Raw genomic sequence first — 16,587 nt, forward strand, 5'->3', positions numbered from 1 at the left:
TTTCTAATATGAATCCAATGATATCAATTTTGTATCACATAAAATATACACCAGTAATTGCTGGTCCAGAACCTATTATGTGAAGTATTTTAAAAAAAATTGGGAGTACTGAAACCAAAACAAAACCACATGGGTTACCATGCATCAACCATAGGACAAAGTCAAGGCCCAGCAGGCGAAATCAAAGATCTTGTGCCAAACTCTGAAATGGGGCCTATCTCATGACGGCAGGTTGCAGGGGCTTTGAGGGGTGGGTTGAAGGGGTGGCATGAGCGCATGGATCATGACAGTGAATAGGGAAAACTCCTTATCGTCCATAGGCACTAGATTAAGTAGGACCAGGGGGAATAACAAGTTATTACCAAATACAAATATAAGAATCTTATATCTGTTTCTTTATGTCAGACGCTTGGAGTCCTATACAAGTGATTCACAAGTAAACGGCCAAGCTATTTTCTTATTTTTATGTTGGAGTGGAATGTTTTTTTATAAGTTTTTGTTTATTTATTTATTGAGTTTTTTTATGAGTGGAACAGTCAAACTACTATATTAACATCCGAAGATCCCAACTATCAGCACAACCCAAAAAGGCAGGGTGGAGAGGAATGCAAGCAAGGCGGACATACCAAATCCTATGTGGCGCCTATAGCGTTAATTACAGGTCAATTGGTACAACACTCACACTCAACACGTCTTCTGGTTGAGATGGTTAGGTGAACAATGGTATTCCCAACCCACTAGGATTCAAATCCTGGTGCTCGCATTTATCCTGGATTTATTTTAAAAATTCCGACGATACGTTTTTAGTGGAAGGAGATGTTCCCATCGACTACGAGGCGCCTACAGTTTGTATGCGCGTTTATATGAGCACTTGTGTATGTACTGTGTTAAAAAAAATGTTAAATGGCCTGTAGGCACATTATCTCTCTTCCCCCATCGATTTTGGAAACAATCTACAAGCTCGTGAATGCTATCTCTCTTATAGCGAGATTAGCATCTGTCTTGCCTGAACGGCTCTCACGTATAGGACGGCCCATTAGCGATGTCTATCTCTCTTATAGCGAGATTAGCATCTGTCTCGCCTGAACGGCTCTCACGTATAGGACGGCCCATTAGCGCTGTCGCTCGCTTGCTAGTTCAGTCCTTCGCTCACTCGTTTTACATACGGCTTCATCCATTTATTTCCTTTTTCTTTTCTTTTGCTGGTTTTACTCATTGGTTTTCTTCGGTTTACTACTTTTTCATCCTTTTTGTTCGTCTCTTTCAAAGTTTGACCAGTTATTTATTTATATTTTATCCATGTTTTTTTATTAATTTTTACTAGTTTTTTTTCTTTTCTTTTCTTGTTTCATTTGTTTTTTTGTGTGTTCCTTTAGATTTTTATAGGTTTGTATTATTTTCTTTGTATATTTTTCGTATAGGCCAGAAATTTTTTTTATATATGCTTAGCATTTTAAAAATAGATGATCAACATTTTCAAAACATATATTTTTATTGCCTATTCTTCAATAAATATTTTAAATTTTTTGTATACACCAGGAAGATTTTATGTACAAATGTTTGATATTTTCTAATGATTAAAATTTTTTACAACATAGATTTTATTTCTAATTTTTCCTTATACATTCTACATTTTTTTATACATCAGCAGCATTTTTATATACACGTTAAACATTGTCAAAATACATGATTAGCAATTTTGAAAACTTATATATTGTGATGACTATGTTTTTCCTTACATATTGTACATTTATGTATACAGCGGAACCATTTTTTCTATACACATTTAACATTTTAAATGCATGATTAAAAAATCAAACAAATTGGAACCTATAGTATTTTTTGATTTCTACATTTTTTCATACACATTTTAAATTTTTGTATACATTTAATGTATACATCTGAAAAGTCTTTTCTTACACGTTTAATATCTTTTAGGCCCTGATTAACATTTTTAGAAAACATTTGTAAACTTATAGTATTTTTTGTTTCCTCGTCCCATACGCATTGTACATTTTCTGTATACATTATTTTCTATACACAATTACAATTTTTTAATGCATGGTTAATATTTTCGTAACTTATGTATAAAAAAGTGATTTTTATAATGAACATACTCAGAAGATTTCGAAATATAATCAAAAGTAAAATAATGAAACTTAAAAAGAATAGATAAAGAGAGAGAAAAAGGGCTTGAGGGCTGTGTCCGCGGTGGCCCGGCCCAATCGGACGGCTGCCTTCAGCGAGATGTCCTAAAGTCTCGCGCTTGAAGTGTTTTTTGCTGTTTTCTAGGCCGATTTTCTCTGTTTTTTTGCTTTGTTTGATTTTACCAATTTTTTTCCTTTTGTTTTTTCCTCTTTCTTGTTTTTTTTTTTTATTATTATTTATCGTTTGTAGAAATCTAAATATTTCATGATTTGTTTCATTTCGCAGTTTTTGGAAAATTACAAACAATTTCAAATCCGTGAACTTTTTGTCAAATTCACGATTTGGTTTTCAATTTCGCGTAGTTTATACAAAGTTAAAAACTTCCCAAATTTTGTAAAAAAATATTTATGCATTTTTTTCAAATTTGGAAAAAAATTGGTTTCGTGATTTTTTTCCAATTTCATGAACTTTTTCCCATATGCCGTGCAGTTTTTTTCATATTCCTTAACTTTTCAAATTGATGAACTTATTCAAATTTGTGATTTTTTTTACTTTATATGAATTGTTAAGAAATTTGTGATTTTTTTTGTCAACGGTGAATGGTGAAACTGGTGATTAGAGTTCTGCAATCGATTGTCGAGACGATTGGTCAACAACGAATGCTGGCGGATCTCGACCCGCCCATGAACTCCACCGCGCCGTTGCATCGGGTGACCTCGTCGCCTCCAATCGAGCGTTCTTGGGCTCGACACCGACAAACCAACTGCATCGGGGGACACTGGCCGCAGGAGGCGCGGGGTGGATGTGAGCGAGACCGGCGCTGCGAGGCCTAGGGCATGGCGGCGGCGTTAGAAAGGAGATTGGATTTGTTTGTGCCGGCCCCTGGGTTTTGTGGGCTTTGGTTGGCTGGCTGCGTTTTTATTTACTTTTTTTTAGAATTGCAATGTGTTTAAGTGGACGTCCACGTACGCTATTTAGGTTAGTGTGCGACATAGTGAGATAAAGTTTAAAGCAGTTCAGGTTCAATGTAATTTTGTTTTTAAGAGTCGTGCTATTAACTTTGAGGCACACACTCTAGCCAAGTTCTCGCTTTCTCTAGAACAGGGACGTCACGTCTGATTTGGCCTACCTCACGACGTAAACTGTATCCTAGACCTTCTGAGTTTGATGAATAAACTTGGCTTTTATCCCCCACGCCACAAAACAATGTGCTTATTTTGATTTAGTTTTCCAAGCACATCTCTAAACACTGTGGTGGAGTGTGTTGATTGTGGAGCCCTAGGGATGTGTTTCATAAGTCAACGTCCAATTCCCTTGCAAAATTTAAAAAAGTCTACGAGATATATTTTTGAAGTGATACAGTTCATTCATCACGAAGGTTTTCTTTGGCAATGCTGAAGAAATAAACAGATTTCACCCGCAAGAAAAGAAAAGAAATAAACAGATTTGTTCCGGTAGAGCAATACGCTGACTCTAATTGTGTCCCTTCATTGTGCCGGTGCCGGCATGTTGGGTGCCTTCCCCACCGTGAACCAGCCGTCGACGACGAGGTTGTGGCCGTTGACGTACTTGGAGTCGTCGGACGCCAGGTACAGCGCCGCCTTGGCGATGTCCTCCACCTCCAGCACCACCCCTTCCATCTCGTTGTGGCCGGTGCTCCTCGCCGCTCGCCTCCGGGCACCAATATGGCGTCAGTGTTAAAAGGTGTATAAGATCATTGGCATAAGACTAGCAACTAGAAAAAAAATACAAGGAAGGCTGGCGACACGCGAGGTTGTGGCCGTTGACGTACTTGGAGTCGTCGGACGCCAGGTACAGCGCCGCCTTGGCGATGTCCTCCACCTCCAGCACCACCCCTTCCATCTCGTTGTGGCCGGTGCTCCTCGCCGCTCGCCTCCGGGCACCAATATGGCGTCAGTGTTAAAAGGTGTATAAGATCATTGGCATAAGACTAGCAACTAGAAAAAAAAAATATAAGGAAGGCTGGCGGCGCGCGAGGTTGTGGCCGTTGACGTACTTGGAGTCGTCGGACGCCAGTTACAGCGCCGCCTTGGCGATGTCCTCCACCTCCAGCACCACCCCTTCCATCTCGTTGTGGCCGGTGCTCCTCGCCGCTCGCCTCCAGGCACCAATATGGCGTCGGTGTTAAAAGGTGTATAAGATCATTGGCATAAGACTAGCAACTAGAAAGAAAAAATACAAGGAAGGCTGGCGGCGCGCGAGGTTGTGGCCGTTGACGTACTTGGAGTCGTCGGACGCCAGGTACAACGCCGCCTTGGCGATGTCCTCCACCTCCAGCACCACCCCTTCCATCTCGTTGTGGCCGGTGCTCCTCGCCACTCGCCTCCGGGCACCAATATGGCGTCAGTGTTAAAAGGTGTATAAGATCGTTGGCATAAGACTAGCAACTAGAAAAAAAATACAAGGAAGGCTGGCGGCGTGCGAGGTTGTGGCCGTTGACGTACTTGGAGTCGTCGGACGCCAGGTACAGTGCCGCCTTGGCGATGTCCTCCACCTCCAGCACCACCCCTTCCATCTCGTTGTGGCCGGTGCTCCTCGCCACTCGCCTCCGGGCACCAATATGGCGTCAGTGTTAAAAGGTGTATATGGCGATGTCCTCCACCTCCAGCACCACCCCTTCCATCTCGTTGTGGCCGGTGCTCCTCGCCGCTCGCCTCCGGGCACCAATATGGCGTCGGTGTTAAAAGGTGTATAAGATCATTGGCATAAGACTAGCAACTAGAAAGAAAAAATACAAGGAAGGCTGGCCACGTACTTGGAGTCGTCGGACGCCAGGTACAACGCCGCCTTGGCGATGTCCTCCACCTCCAGCACCACCCCTTCCATCTCGTTGTGGCCGGTGCTCCTCGCCACTCGCCTCCGGGCACCAATATGGCGTCAGTGTTAAAAGGTGTATAAGATCATTGGCATAAGACTAGCAACTAGAAAAAGAAATACAAGGAAGGCTGGCCACGTACTTGGAGTCGTCGGACGCCAGGTACAACGCCGCCTTGGCGATGTCCTCCACCTCCAGCACCACCCCTTCCATCTCGTTGTGGCCGGTGCTCCTCGCTACTCGCCTCCGGGCACCAATATGGCGTCAGTGTTAAAAGGTGTATAAGATCATTGGCATAAGACTAGCAACTAGAAAAGAAAATACAAGGAAGGCTGGCGGCGTGCGAGGTGGTGGCCGTTGACGTACTTGGAGTCGTCGGACGCCAGGTATAGCGCCGCCTTGGCGATGTCCTCCACCTCCAGCACCACCCCTTCCATCTCGTTGTGGCCAGTGCTCCTCGCCACTCGCCTCCGGGAACCAATATGGCGTCAGTGTTAAAAGGTGTATAAGATCATTGGCATAAGACTAGCAACTAGAAAAAGAAATACAAGGAAGGCTGGCCACGTACTTGGAGTCGTCGGACGCCAGGTACAGCGCCGCCTTGGCGATGTCCTCCACCTCCAGCACCACCCCTTCCATCTCGTTGTGGCCGATGCTCCTTGCTACTCGCCTCCGGGCACCAATATGGCGTCAGTGTTAAAAGGTGTATAAGATCATTGGCATAAGACTAGCAACTAGAAAAAAATACAAGGAAGGCTGGCGGCGTGCGAGGTTGTGGCCGTTGACGTACTTGGAGTCGTCGGAAGCCAGGTACAGCGCCGCCTTGGCGATGTCCTCCACCTCCAGCACCACCCCTTCCATCTCGTTGTGGCCGGTGCTCCTTGCTACTCGCCTCCGGGCACCAATATGGCGTCAGTGTTAAAAGGTGTATAAGATCATTGGCATAAGACTAGCAACTAGAAAAAAATACAAGGAAGGCTGGCGGCGTGCGAGGTTGTGGCCGTTGACGTACTTGGAGTCGTCGGAAGCCAGGTACAGCGCCGCCTTGGCGATGTCCTCCACCTCCAGCACCACCCCTTCCATCTCGTTGTGGCCGGTGCTCCTCGCCACTCGCCTCCGGGCACCAATATGGCGTCAGTGTTAAAAGGTGTATAAGATCATTGGCATAAGACTAGCAACTAGAAAAAGAAATACAAGGAAGGCTGGCCACGTACTTGGAGTCGTCGGACGCCAGGTACAGCGCCGCCTTGGCGATGTCCTTCACCTCCAGCACCACCCCTTCCATCTCGTTGTGGCCGATGCTCCTCGCTACTTGCCTCCGGGCACCAATATGGCGTCAGTGTTAAAAGGTGTATAAGATCATTGGCATAAGACTAGCAACTAGAAAAAAAATACAAGGAAGGCTGGCGGCGTGCGAGGTTGTGGCCGTTGACGTACTTGGAGTCGTCGGACGCCAGGTACAGCGCCGCCTTGGCGATGTCCTCCACCTCCAGCACCACCCCTTCCATCTCGTTGTGGCCGGTGCTCCTCGCCACTCGCCTCCGGGCACCAATATGGCGTCAGTGTTAAAAGGTGTTAACTAGATCCGTATCCGATGATCAGTAATCTTACAATTACACAACCACCAGATCCTTTAGGTTTGTTCGATCTATCGATAACTTATAGACAGACGCCTTTGACACTTCCTCCAGGTGGAGTTGATTAACACTCTCATGGTTGGTCGATGGAAATAGCAAGACGAGACAGACATGATAATCTGAGAAATATATGTGGTGATCCCTTAAGCAATATCTAAGAATTCAATGTGTCCAAGATTCAATTGATTGGTTGAAGCCAAGGTCTCGAGCTAGTCCATCTTCCTATATGATATTCTTAATAATGCGCAGCACCAAGCCTGAAATTGGGGAATGAATTGAATCGATTGCATTCCTTTCCTGGACTGGACTAAAACTAATAGGCTGCTTCCTCGTCTGTACTTCAACTAGGAGGTTGTTGATATCACTCTAGATTCTCGAAAGGATATTGGATTGATTTCAAATCAAGGAAACTATTGAAATCGGGTAGCGAACCTATTGTTCCTTATTCTTTTGTCCTCCTCGGCTCTAGTTGAACAATGCACACACCCCGCTTTAGCTGCACATAATAAGGTGATCCGTGAGGCGGCTAGCTATTAGTTAGTGTGATGTGCAGTGAAGTGAGAGATCTCTCTACTCTAGTAGACCAGATGAAATAGCTGCAATGACTAATGTTTGATTGGGAAGACAGAATACATACGTTGACGTGCCCAGTCGAGCTACCGTAAGGTAGTCTAGTTAAGGAAAGGAAACCGGCTATTCCCCTCACGCTAAGGGTGCGATTCCTTACTCTCCCACAAGATCACACTAAATACAATAGGTGCGTGATCTACTAGATTCTTATAGAATCAATTTATAACCTTAGTTGATAGACAGGAACCACCATCCCATAACAAAAAAGGGGGGCGAAGGTTATTTTGTACCAATGAAGACGGATTTCTCTCTCGAGCTGCTCAAAGATCTTTAAGTGGCTTACGAGGTAGACTTGATCATGATCCATATCCAACCTTCTCCCATCTGCTTCTGTCTCTAAAGATTAGAGTCATCGACGCGATTCAAGTCCAGTGCTGATAAAATCCTGCTGTCCAGTTCGGGAAAGCAAGTGATTGATTAGTTCCATTGGTCTATTGGCTTCAGCTTCCAGTCTACCTCATTTCTATCAAAATGATCTGGTGTCTATGTCCATGCCTGAGGTTGGTAAACCCTATATCTATTGCGGGGTGGTTTGAGGAAGGGACAGCTTGTAACCCACGACTTACTACTACGAAGATTCTGGCGGAGAGCTTTTCACATATAGATAGGTCGGGATGAGGAAGCTCCGTAGTCAACTAATAGATAGAAAATCCACCTTGTGAACCGTGTTTGTCTTAAAGTACTGTCTGAGAAGGAATATACCTGTTCCAATCCCTCTAGTGGCTATACTGATTGACATAGGTAGCTTTCGTAGTCAAAGCTCACAGGGCCAAATGCTCTATTGGAGTGGGCACGAACACACACAATCAAGGTTCGAAGAACTTCTACTTCACGCCTTGAGGATTCTATGACGCTCACTCAATGGTGTTGTGGCGATTGCAAGCAATCAATAAACGAGGAAGCCAAATTATGGATCCAGGAAGGCTGCATCAGAAGGAAGAGTAGGTGTTGCTATGCCGTTGGCTGGGACTGAGACAGAGAGAGGGGAGCATAGCCCCTATGATCCCGGTAAAGAGTTCCAACTAAGCTCTTCTCAGGTTCTTTCTTTCTCTTCCATTCTTATGTTTATATATTAAAGTGTAGTTTTCTTACTATAATATAACAATATTAATCTAATATGCCCATTGGTGTTCCAAAAGTACCTTACCGGATTCCCGGAGATGAAGAAGCGACTTGGGTTGACTTATACAATGTTATGTATCGAGAAAGGACACTTTTTTTAGTTCACTGCCCTATACATAGAAAGAAGTGCTTTTCCACCGGTATCAACATTCTATCTGGAATCAGTAGCGATAATTGTTGTATTGTGAGCCAGCCCCGTAAGACACTACGCACCTCCAAATTCTATATGATTTTTCCAATCATTTCATTTATACGACCTGCAAATAAGATAAGATCTTGGCTCGCCCTAAAAAAACAACTATATGCCCTATAAACTTGCTTGCTTCTTCGAATCTCGAAATAACATATAGAAAGTGTTTCTGTGATGAGACCATTCTCGATCGATAAATGCGATAGGAGCCTATGTGTTTCACGGGCAGCCGGCCAATAGGGGAAGGTTGTGAATCCGGCGAACCGACCGCTTTAAGAATGTGATTGTCTTCTCTCACTCAGTTATCAATTGACAAAGATGACCCATTCTTTTTCGCCCTAAAAACGACAATGGTATGGTACTTTTTCTTCCAATCGAGATTGTGTGGGTGTCCGCTCATGTTCACGTTACATGCTAAATAAGGCTTTCGTTGGAAAAACCAACGCCGACGTCAAGATCAGTCTCCTTTCCTTTCTCTTTTCGGGAGCAGAGCTGAAAAAGATGGGAAATTCCAATGATTCTTCGTTCATTATCATGTCGATTCCTCACAATCGCTCTTTGTGATGCTGCGGAACCATGGCAATTAGGATCTCAAGACGCAGCAACACCTATGATGCAAGGAATCATTGACTTACATCACGATATCTTTTTCTTCCTCATTCTTATTTTGGTTTTCGTATCACGGATGTTGGTTCGCGCTTTATGGCATTTCAACGAGCAAACTAATCCAATCCCACAAAGGATTGTTCATGGAACTACTATCGAAATTATTCGGACCATATTTCCAAGTGTCATTCTTTTGTTCATTGCTATACCATCGTTTGCTCTGTTATACTCAATGGACGGGGTATTAGTAGATCCAGCCATTACTATCAAAGCTATTGGACATCAATGGTATCGGAGTGCGCCTCTTAACGAGGGTGATTTAAGTGCAACGAAATGTACCGGTGGTTCGCGAAGCATCTGGCTTACCGGTCATCTCCCATTCCCGTCGTCGAGAGACTAAAAGAACTATAGCATGCCAGAAACGGGGAGTTGAGGTGGTTAGACCTATACCCCGAAATGCTCCCAGCATAGGAGCCTATGGTTCCATTCTTGTTATTGCTGGAGGTACACATACCTCTTCTCGGTGTGGTGGAGCGATATACGAAAAATAGATGCTAAGCCTGCAATGTCCGATAACGGGGCTTCAGTAGTGAATCTATCGGCACCACAGCAGTGGCATACAACTTTGGACCTAAGGGCAGGTCCCGTTACCTTTCGGAATGGGGGATCCCCGTTGGCAACCAACCACGGTAGTAGTTGCGGAACTACTGGGCCAAGAGAGGACAACCTGTTGTTCCTGCTCCTCCTTCTTCGCTTCGGGGACGGAGGTCCTACGGTAGGTAAGAGCACGCACAAGCACTTGACCGAAGGGGACCAGCGCTTCTACTCCTCCACCGAGGAGCCGTTCTTGCGAGAAGCAAGGGATGTCGTGAACGGTGGGAGGTCAAAGAAAGAGAATTGACCTCTGAATACAGTGATCCTATGATCTAGATAGACTCCGTCCTTTTTTTTTTTAGATAAGGGTGACTCAAGAAATTGGGGGTGGGACCTGCTGGCATAATGCAGGCTGGAACGTGGGAATTCGAGGTCTCATGAACGAGTTTTTTTTCGTGGACAAACATACTTTCCGGTCTTTTTTATGGATCCTTTTAGATCTACGGGCCGGCCGTTCACATGAGCATAGGGAATCTATACTCGAGCCTTCGACTTGGCCCCTGGCAGGATAGGTGAGGAATCACTCTTGAGATCTGATCTATTGGGGCCTACAACTTCGCCAAAGCCGACTAGCATCCCTTTCCGTGGTGAACTGGCCGTCCCATACCTTCATTTTGTCTCATGTGTGTTGAACATTGTCTTCCTCGGTTCCAGCTTCACTGATGTAGGTAGGGCTGGGCGAGAAAGGGTCCCCTCTTGCCTATTAGTAAGCGGGCCTTCGATTCCACCGGGGTCTTACGGTCTCATAGAGGGGGGAGAACTACCTAACTAAAGAAGAATAGTGCTCTTTATAAATAAGAGTAGGCGTGGAGAGCTTTTTGCGGGGAAACTTGCAAGTCAAGTTTGGGGGGAGGCGGGCGTCGACCCAACCTTATGAGTATTCGGACTATAACAGTTCCGATGAACAGTCACTCACTTTTGACAGTTATACGATTCCAGAAGATGATCCAGAATTGGGTCAATCACGTTTATTAGAAGTTGACAATAGAGTGGTTGTACCAGCCAAAACTCATCTACGTATGATTGTAACACCCGCTGATGTACCTCATAGTTGGGCTGTACCTTCCTCAGGTGTCAAATGTGATGCTGTACCTGGTCGTTCAAATCTTACCTCCATCTCGGTACAACGAGAAGGAGTTTACTATGGTCAGTGCAGTGAGATTCGTGGAACTAATCATGCCTTTACGCCTATCGTCGTAGAAGCAGTGACTTTGAAAGATTATGCGGATTGGGTATCCAATCAATTAATCCTCCAAACCAACTAAACCGGGGAAGCTGAAGCGGAAATGCAATTCTCGGGTGAGGGAAGGGGGAAGCTCCAGGAAGGCTTCGCTCGCTCGCTCAAAAAGCTCTAACGCTCGTTTACGAGTGGAGTGCATAAGCCCTTATTGAAGTAGGGTGAGGCCTTACTACACGAGCTCGTAAGTCAAGCACGGAACGAGCCTTGTCTACGAAGCTTCGCTTCATCATCTTGCTTGCTTCTGGCGAAGCTTAACGCACTATAACATAGGCATGCATGATGGTATGGTAGGAAGACTCCTTTTAAGGCCGACCACTACATAGGAGCGATAGGAAGCCAAGCCGTCAAAAGGAAAGGCGAGCAGCCCTTATTGCAATAGCAAACGGCCTACTTATAGCCCTATTTATACCCTTTCTCGGGGACTTCAACGGGCCTTACAAGCTCAATAAATTGCAATTCTTCACCTTTTCCTCAGACAGTGGGAATGCATTTTCTTACTTGATTGACATTGACAGATATGTGTACCACACCGAACAAGCAATATGTCATATGCTTGATGTACCAGCCAAGCCAGCTCTTTTTTTCTCAGTTCCCTTATCCTTAGCGCAAAAGTAAAAAGAAAATGAAAGAGAGTTTGTATTTGCAAATGAAAATGAATATGGATCTAAATAAATTAGATAATCAATAAATAAGAATTGGAATAATAGAAAAAATCTCCTTCGCCCCTTATCTCTTCATCATCGTCGGTTCCGTCACTTATGGTATTCGTTTAGAATCTTGTTGACCCTACTCGCTTACTCCTATTTTCCTTATTTCTTTTTCTACATAATTAATTGGAACTTTCTTGAAAGAATGGGGTTCTCTCTGGGGTGGCGCACCCTCTCTTCCTTTTTGAGAAAGATGGGCTTGTTTTTTTTCAATAAGTTCTATTGCTTTGACACATTTAGTATATAACATAATATATATAAGAAAAGTACTAAAGGCGAAGGGCATTCTGTTGTACAGCTACTTTGGTATAGTTACAAAGGTAACCGGTAGGTGACTGTTGAATCGACAGTAGTTACGAAAGGGGGAAATAGCTCAGTTGGTTAGAGTGCTGGTCTGTCACGCCAGAAGTCGCAGGTTCGAACCCCGTTTTCCCCGCCCGATCTTTCTTTCTTCCCGAGGTCATACCTCTGCCACTTTACCCTGAGTTTCACTAAGGCATATAACCCCATTCGGGTAAGAGGAGCAAGCAGTGGGGAACATCTATTTATATGCGTGTTAGCATCAACAGCATCTTTTTGAAAGTAAATTACATCGATCCTCGGTGCTAGGTACTCAGGTAAGTAAATCCTGAGGATAGAACTAGAGCAAGTAAGCTCATCGCACTATCAAGTCAGTCAGGAACTAGTCTGCCAAGCTTAAGAAGAAGTGAAAAGTAAGCAAGTTGTCATCTAGTGAGGGCTAAAAGACACGGAGAACATCCCCCCTCTATTTGCCAATAGCTTCCGCCTTCCTCTCTTTCATTTCATGTCGGTTCAGCCGAGCCAATAGATTCCATAGGCGGGTCAGTTATAGCTGTAGTAGCCTTTGATTAGGTCCTTTCAATAGACTTTCCGTAGCTATAATTCGATAGACTTTCCGTAGCTCAGTACTGCTGATCGTTGACGCCCGCAACTGTACTTACGGCTGTACTTGTGAAAAGAGATAGAGCCGTCTCGCTATGACTCAAAGATGGTCAAAAAGCTAATAGATGGGCCACAAAAGGTAGAGGAGAGGGGGTAAGAAGAGTAGACTTACTACTGGATACAAGATAGGGTATACAGCTAAAAGGGTGAGATAGAGGAATGAAATGAGCCAGTGAAACGGTCCACGACCACAAGTATTGAGCTATAACCATAAAACTTGGGGAGTGCCTCAAGAAAATCCATTGAAATAGAAGACCCAGGTTGTAATGGAACAGACAGAGGTTGAAGAAGACCAGCAGGAAGGGTGTGCTCACTCTTGTTGAGTTGACACACATTACAGTGAAGAACAAACTTGGAGGGAGAAAAAGAAACCAGAAGGGACCCATTGTTTCTGTGCAAGTCGAACAATGATGGAAAAGCATCCAGTATGTAGCCGACATATGCCAACAACCCAAAATGCACATATGCTAGTTAAGTTGAAACTCCTAAATTAAAGCGCAAGCAACAAAACTACTTTTTTGAAGGCGCGGAGCGTTGAAGAAGAGCATAGCTCGATTAACACAACTAGGGGCAATATGGTTCATTTTCCTAGAACACCACAACAAATGTCCCTACCAGCTGTTGCCAGTGAAGCTGAAACCATGGCTACCCCTCAACAAGCCTCTAGCTCTTATCCTAGGCCTGAACCGCCTGAACCTCCAATTACCGTACCATTGGTACTGAATACGACCACCACTCACACCTATTCCAGACCTTTAAACCCCTGACCACCTAGACCTCTAGTAGCAAAGCAACTAAAAGACCCAATCACAAAAATAACCCTCTCTATCCCCCTCAAAACCTTGGCACGAACACTTGTTTCCAGCCACCTATGGCCTTCCTCACAGCTCAAAACATGATAATATTAGACCTAATCCTGCACCTCCACCACCACAACCAAGACCCAATTCAATACCAAATATCCCATTTTCCCAACCAATACTTTTGCCCTATGCTGGAAATTCCATGAAACCAGAAGTGCCAATATATACTTACCTTAACCAACCGCTTCCAACTCAACAGCATGACCCGTACCAATACCTGCAAGAACAAAGGCCGCAAAATCAATATCAATATGGGCAGCAGATACATCAACCTCCTAGAGTTTCTTTTCCAATATTTGAAGGGCCAGGTCTTGGATACAAAAGTGTGAACATTACTTTTCGGTGTACCAAGTTACGGATTGGTACAAGGTAGAACTTTCGGCTATGCACCTTATGGGGAGAGCTGAAAGCTGGTACAACAGTTTCTTAGTGAATAGGGGACAAGTATCTTGGCAAGAGTGAATTCAAGAGATTGTAGAGAGGTTTGAGGTAAGAAATGTGGTTGGTGTAGTTGATGAGTTTAATCACTTGAGGCAAAGAGGAAGCCTAGAAGAGTACAAGTCACACACAATTGGCAGAATTGAGGGCTGCCATGTTGAGGTGCAATCCCTATTACGATGACAACCTTTTTCGACAAAGTTTTCTTGGGGGTAAGGGTATTGTAAATAGAGATAGATGTTTCGTCCGGCTCTGAGAAACAATTCGGCAACCCCGCTCTTCCCTTTGCCTCTTCCACATCTATTTTTGAGACTTGATTCGGTTGAGTTTGAAGCAAGGATCTAATCAGATAACGCTTTGTTCTCCAATGGATGGAGGTGGAATAATTTCTTTAGATAGAGAAAGCTACATCTCGACTTTATTTAAATGAAAGAAAAAGGTTAGTCCTGCTCCTAGACTTCCAATTCCAAGTAGTAGTAACGGAAAGGAACAGGTTTAGGAGAACTTTTTTTATGTCTTTCTTATAGCGATCGCTGAAAGTCAGTCAATGCCCTGGCTTCAATGAATGAAGACCGATGGGCTACGAAGTGGAGATGATGTCGTCGTGTCATTGCTCGTGATGTCTTCACCAGGATTTGACTTACCAATGTGAAAGGTACCGTGCCAGTGGTTCTATCATTTAGAATAGAGAGTGATCTTTCCTTCTTGTCGAAGAAAGATATGACGTTGGGAAGGGAAAGGGAGTAGAAACGTTTTCGTAGCCTTGGGGCGAAGGGCTGAGAGTTCCGTGATCCAGTTCTTTGAGCATACATAGGTTGAGGATGGAACTCCTATAGCAATCGATGTGGAAAAAGGCAACAGCCGAGAATACAAAGCAGAAAAAGCGAGTGAGATCTTGACTTTCTATTATCATACAACATAGAAGTATTTAATCAAATCAGAAAGAGCCCTGGGATTTGACCAAAACGGCATAATTGAAAGCTCTCGTCTCAGTCGCTCGCCTAAGAAAAGGTACCGGGTTGCTCCGTGATGACGAATAAGCAACCCAGCCCAATCCTTGCTTTCATAGAAAAAGGTGAATTTACTTGAATATTCGTTCAATGACTCAATATTTAGTAATCAAATCGTGCGTTTGTTAGATCATTTAGTGAGAAATAAAACGAGAATAAAGAGAGAGTCCTCACCTCAATATCGACAACAATGACCTGGCAAGTGAAGTAAAGTAAAAGCAAAGTAGAGCCCGGTTGATGTCAAACGTTTTCAAATCTTACCCACCATATCCATTCATGCACGTTACTAGATGAAAAGTAAAAAATAAAGCAATGATGGTTTTTATCAGAGCCACTTTACAACCGGTTTAGCAACTTCTTCATGCCCCTACGAACGAAATATTTGGAGTTTGACAACTGGTTGACGCCGGTTGATACTCGAATGAATATATCGCCGGTAGATACTTGCTTTTCTAATGAGGTAGACACTTTTGCATGTTAAGGTTTCCACTTCAAACCATCCAGATTTACACTTCAATTTCTCGTTGTTGACACGGTTTACACTTGACTTCATTCAAACTGACACTTATGTATCTATCTAGGCGGGCGGGCACTTAACCAAACTCAGGTTGACACAAACTATACAAAAGTCTTAATTAGGGTGTTTTTTTCCGATCAACCCGAAACTCCGAATAGAACCGACCCTGACTAGACCTTTTCCCAAGCAACTCCGAATACTGGAAAATCTGAATGAAATTCGATAAGAGAAATCAGAGCATGTTTCTAAATTTGTGATAACTACTTATTTATGAGTGAGAAATGCTTCATGCGAGCACCCTTGGCGGCCTGCTTTTGAGACAGGGAGGCCATGCTCGTATCTATGCTTTTCATCATTGGTCTGGTCTACTCGTACCCCACCCCACAAGGTACATCTTCGACTACCGTGCTTCTTATCTTGACGCTATACATTCAGTTCAGTCAGTCCCAGAGACTTATCCTTCAGAAAAAGGTAATCCACCCATATTGGACTTTTCTTCACCTGGCCTCGCGGATTCAATACCAAATTCTCTTCGCATACCGGCCTGCTAATTCCAGGATTAGCTGTTCTCAATGACTGGTGGATGCCTCTTTTCTACCTTAGAAATCGTTTTTTTATGTACCTTCTCCCTCTCTACACCTTTTTTCCGCCTCGCCGCCCAGAAAGACCTATAGAAGAAGGAAGAATTCAATCCGTATACTCCAAGCGCCGTAACTATCGCACTTTCCAAGCAACCCTCCAATGAAGAAAGTGCAATTGAAACAATCAAGAACGGAAAAATAATTAGACTCCCTCGTCAATTGTTTGGATTGGAATTAGGCTCCTCTACTCTAGTCGTCCTCTTCTATTTCGGGCAGTAGCTCAGCCCGTTCCGGGCCTTCCTTTACTGAATCTATTAGTAGTTGCACTTTTTGACATATGCCTTTATTTAGGCATTGGTTGTAGGCATCCCCTTCTCTTCAAGGAATTTCTGCGCCCGGTTCCTGATCAAGTGTTGGAAAAACCGGAATATGATGCTTTCTACTT

General features: G+C 44.0%; 1 protein-coding gene and 1 non-coding gene across 2 annotated transcripts; both read left to right on the forward strand.

Annotated features, from left to right (window-relative positions):
* The first annotated feature begins 8,841 nt into the window (after positions 1–8,841).
* Positions 8,842–11,466, forward strand: LOC125535802 (cytochrome c oxidase subunit 2). Its single transcript, XM_048698874.1, has 2 exons — positions 8,842–9,465; positions 10,694–11,466. The coding sequence occupies exons 1-2, from the start codon at positions 9,078–9,080 to the stop codon at positions 11,086–11,088; spliced, it is 783 nt and encodes a 260-aa protein (XP_048554831.1). The 5' UTR covers positions 8,842–9,077; the 3' UTR covers positions 11,089–11,466.
* Positions 11,467–12,132: 666 nt separating this feature from the next.
* Positions 12,133–12,206, forward strand: TRNAD-GUC. The gene has a single exon. It is a non-coding gene; the product is annotated as a tRNA-Asp (tRNA).
* The last annotated feature ends 4,381 nt before the right edge of the window (positions 12,207–16,587 follow it).

This window comes from Triticum urartu, chromosome 2 (assembly GCF_003073215.2).
Source record: "Triticum urartu cultivar G1812 chromosome 2, Tu2.1, whole genome shotgun sequence".
Taxonomy (NCBI): Eukaryota; Viridiplantae; Streptophyta; class Magnoliopsida; order Poales; family Poaceae; genus Triticum; species Triticum urartu.

Bases quoted from the DNA above. Each gene is read 5' to 3' on its own strand.
- LOC125535802 (XM_048698874.1), top strand. From the start codon at position 9,078: ATGATTCTTCGTTCATTATCATGTCGATTCCTCACAATCGCTCTTTGT. The intron at 9,466-10,693 runs GTGCGCCTCTTA...CGTCGACCCAAC, and splicing joins TGGACATCAATGGTATCGGA to CTTATGAGTATTCGGACTAT.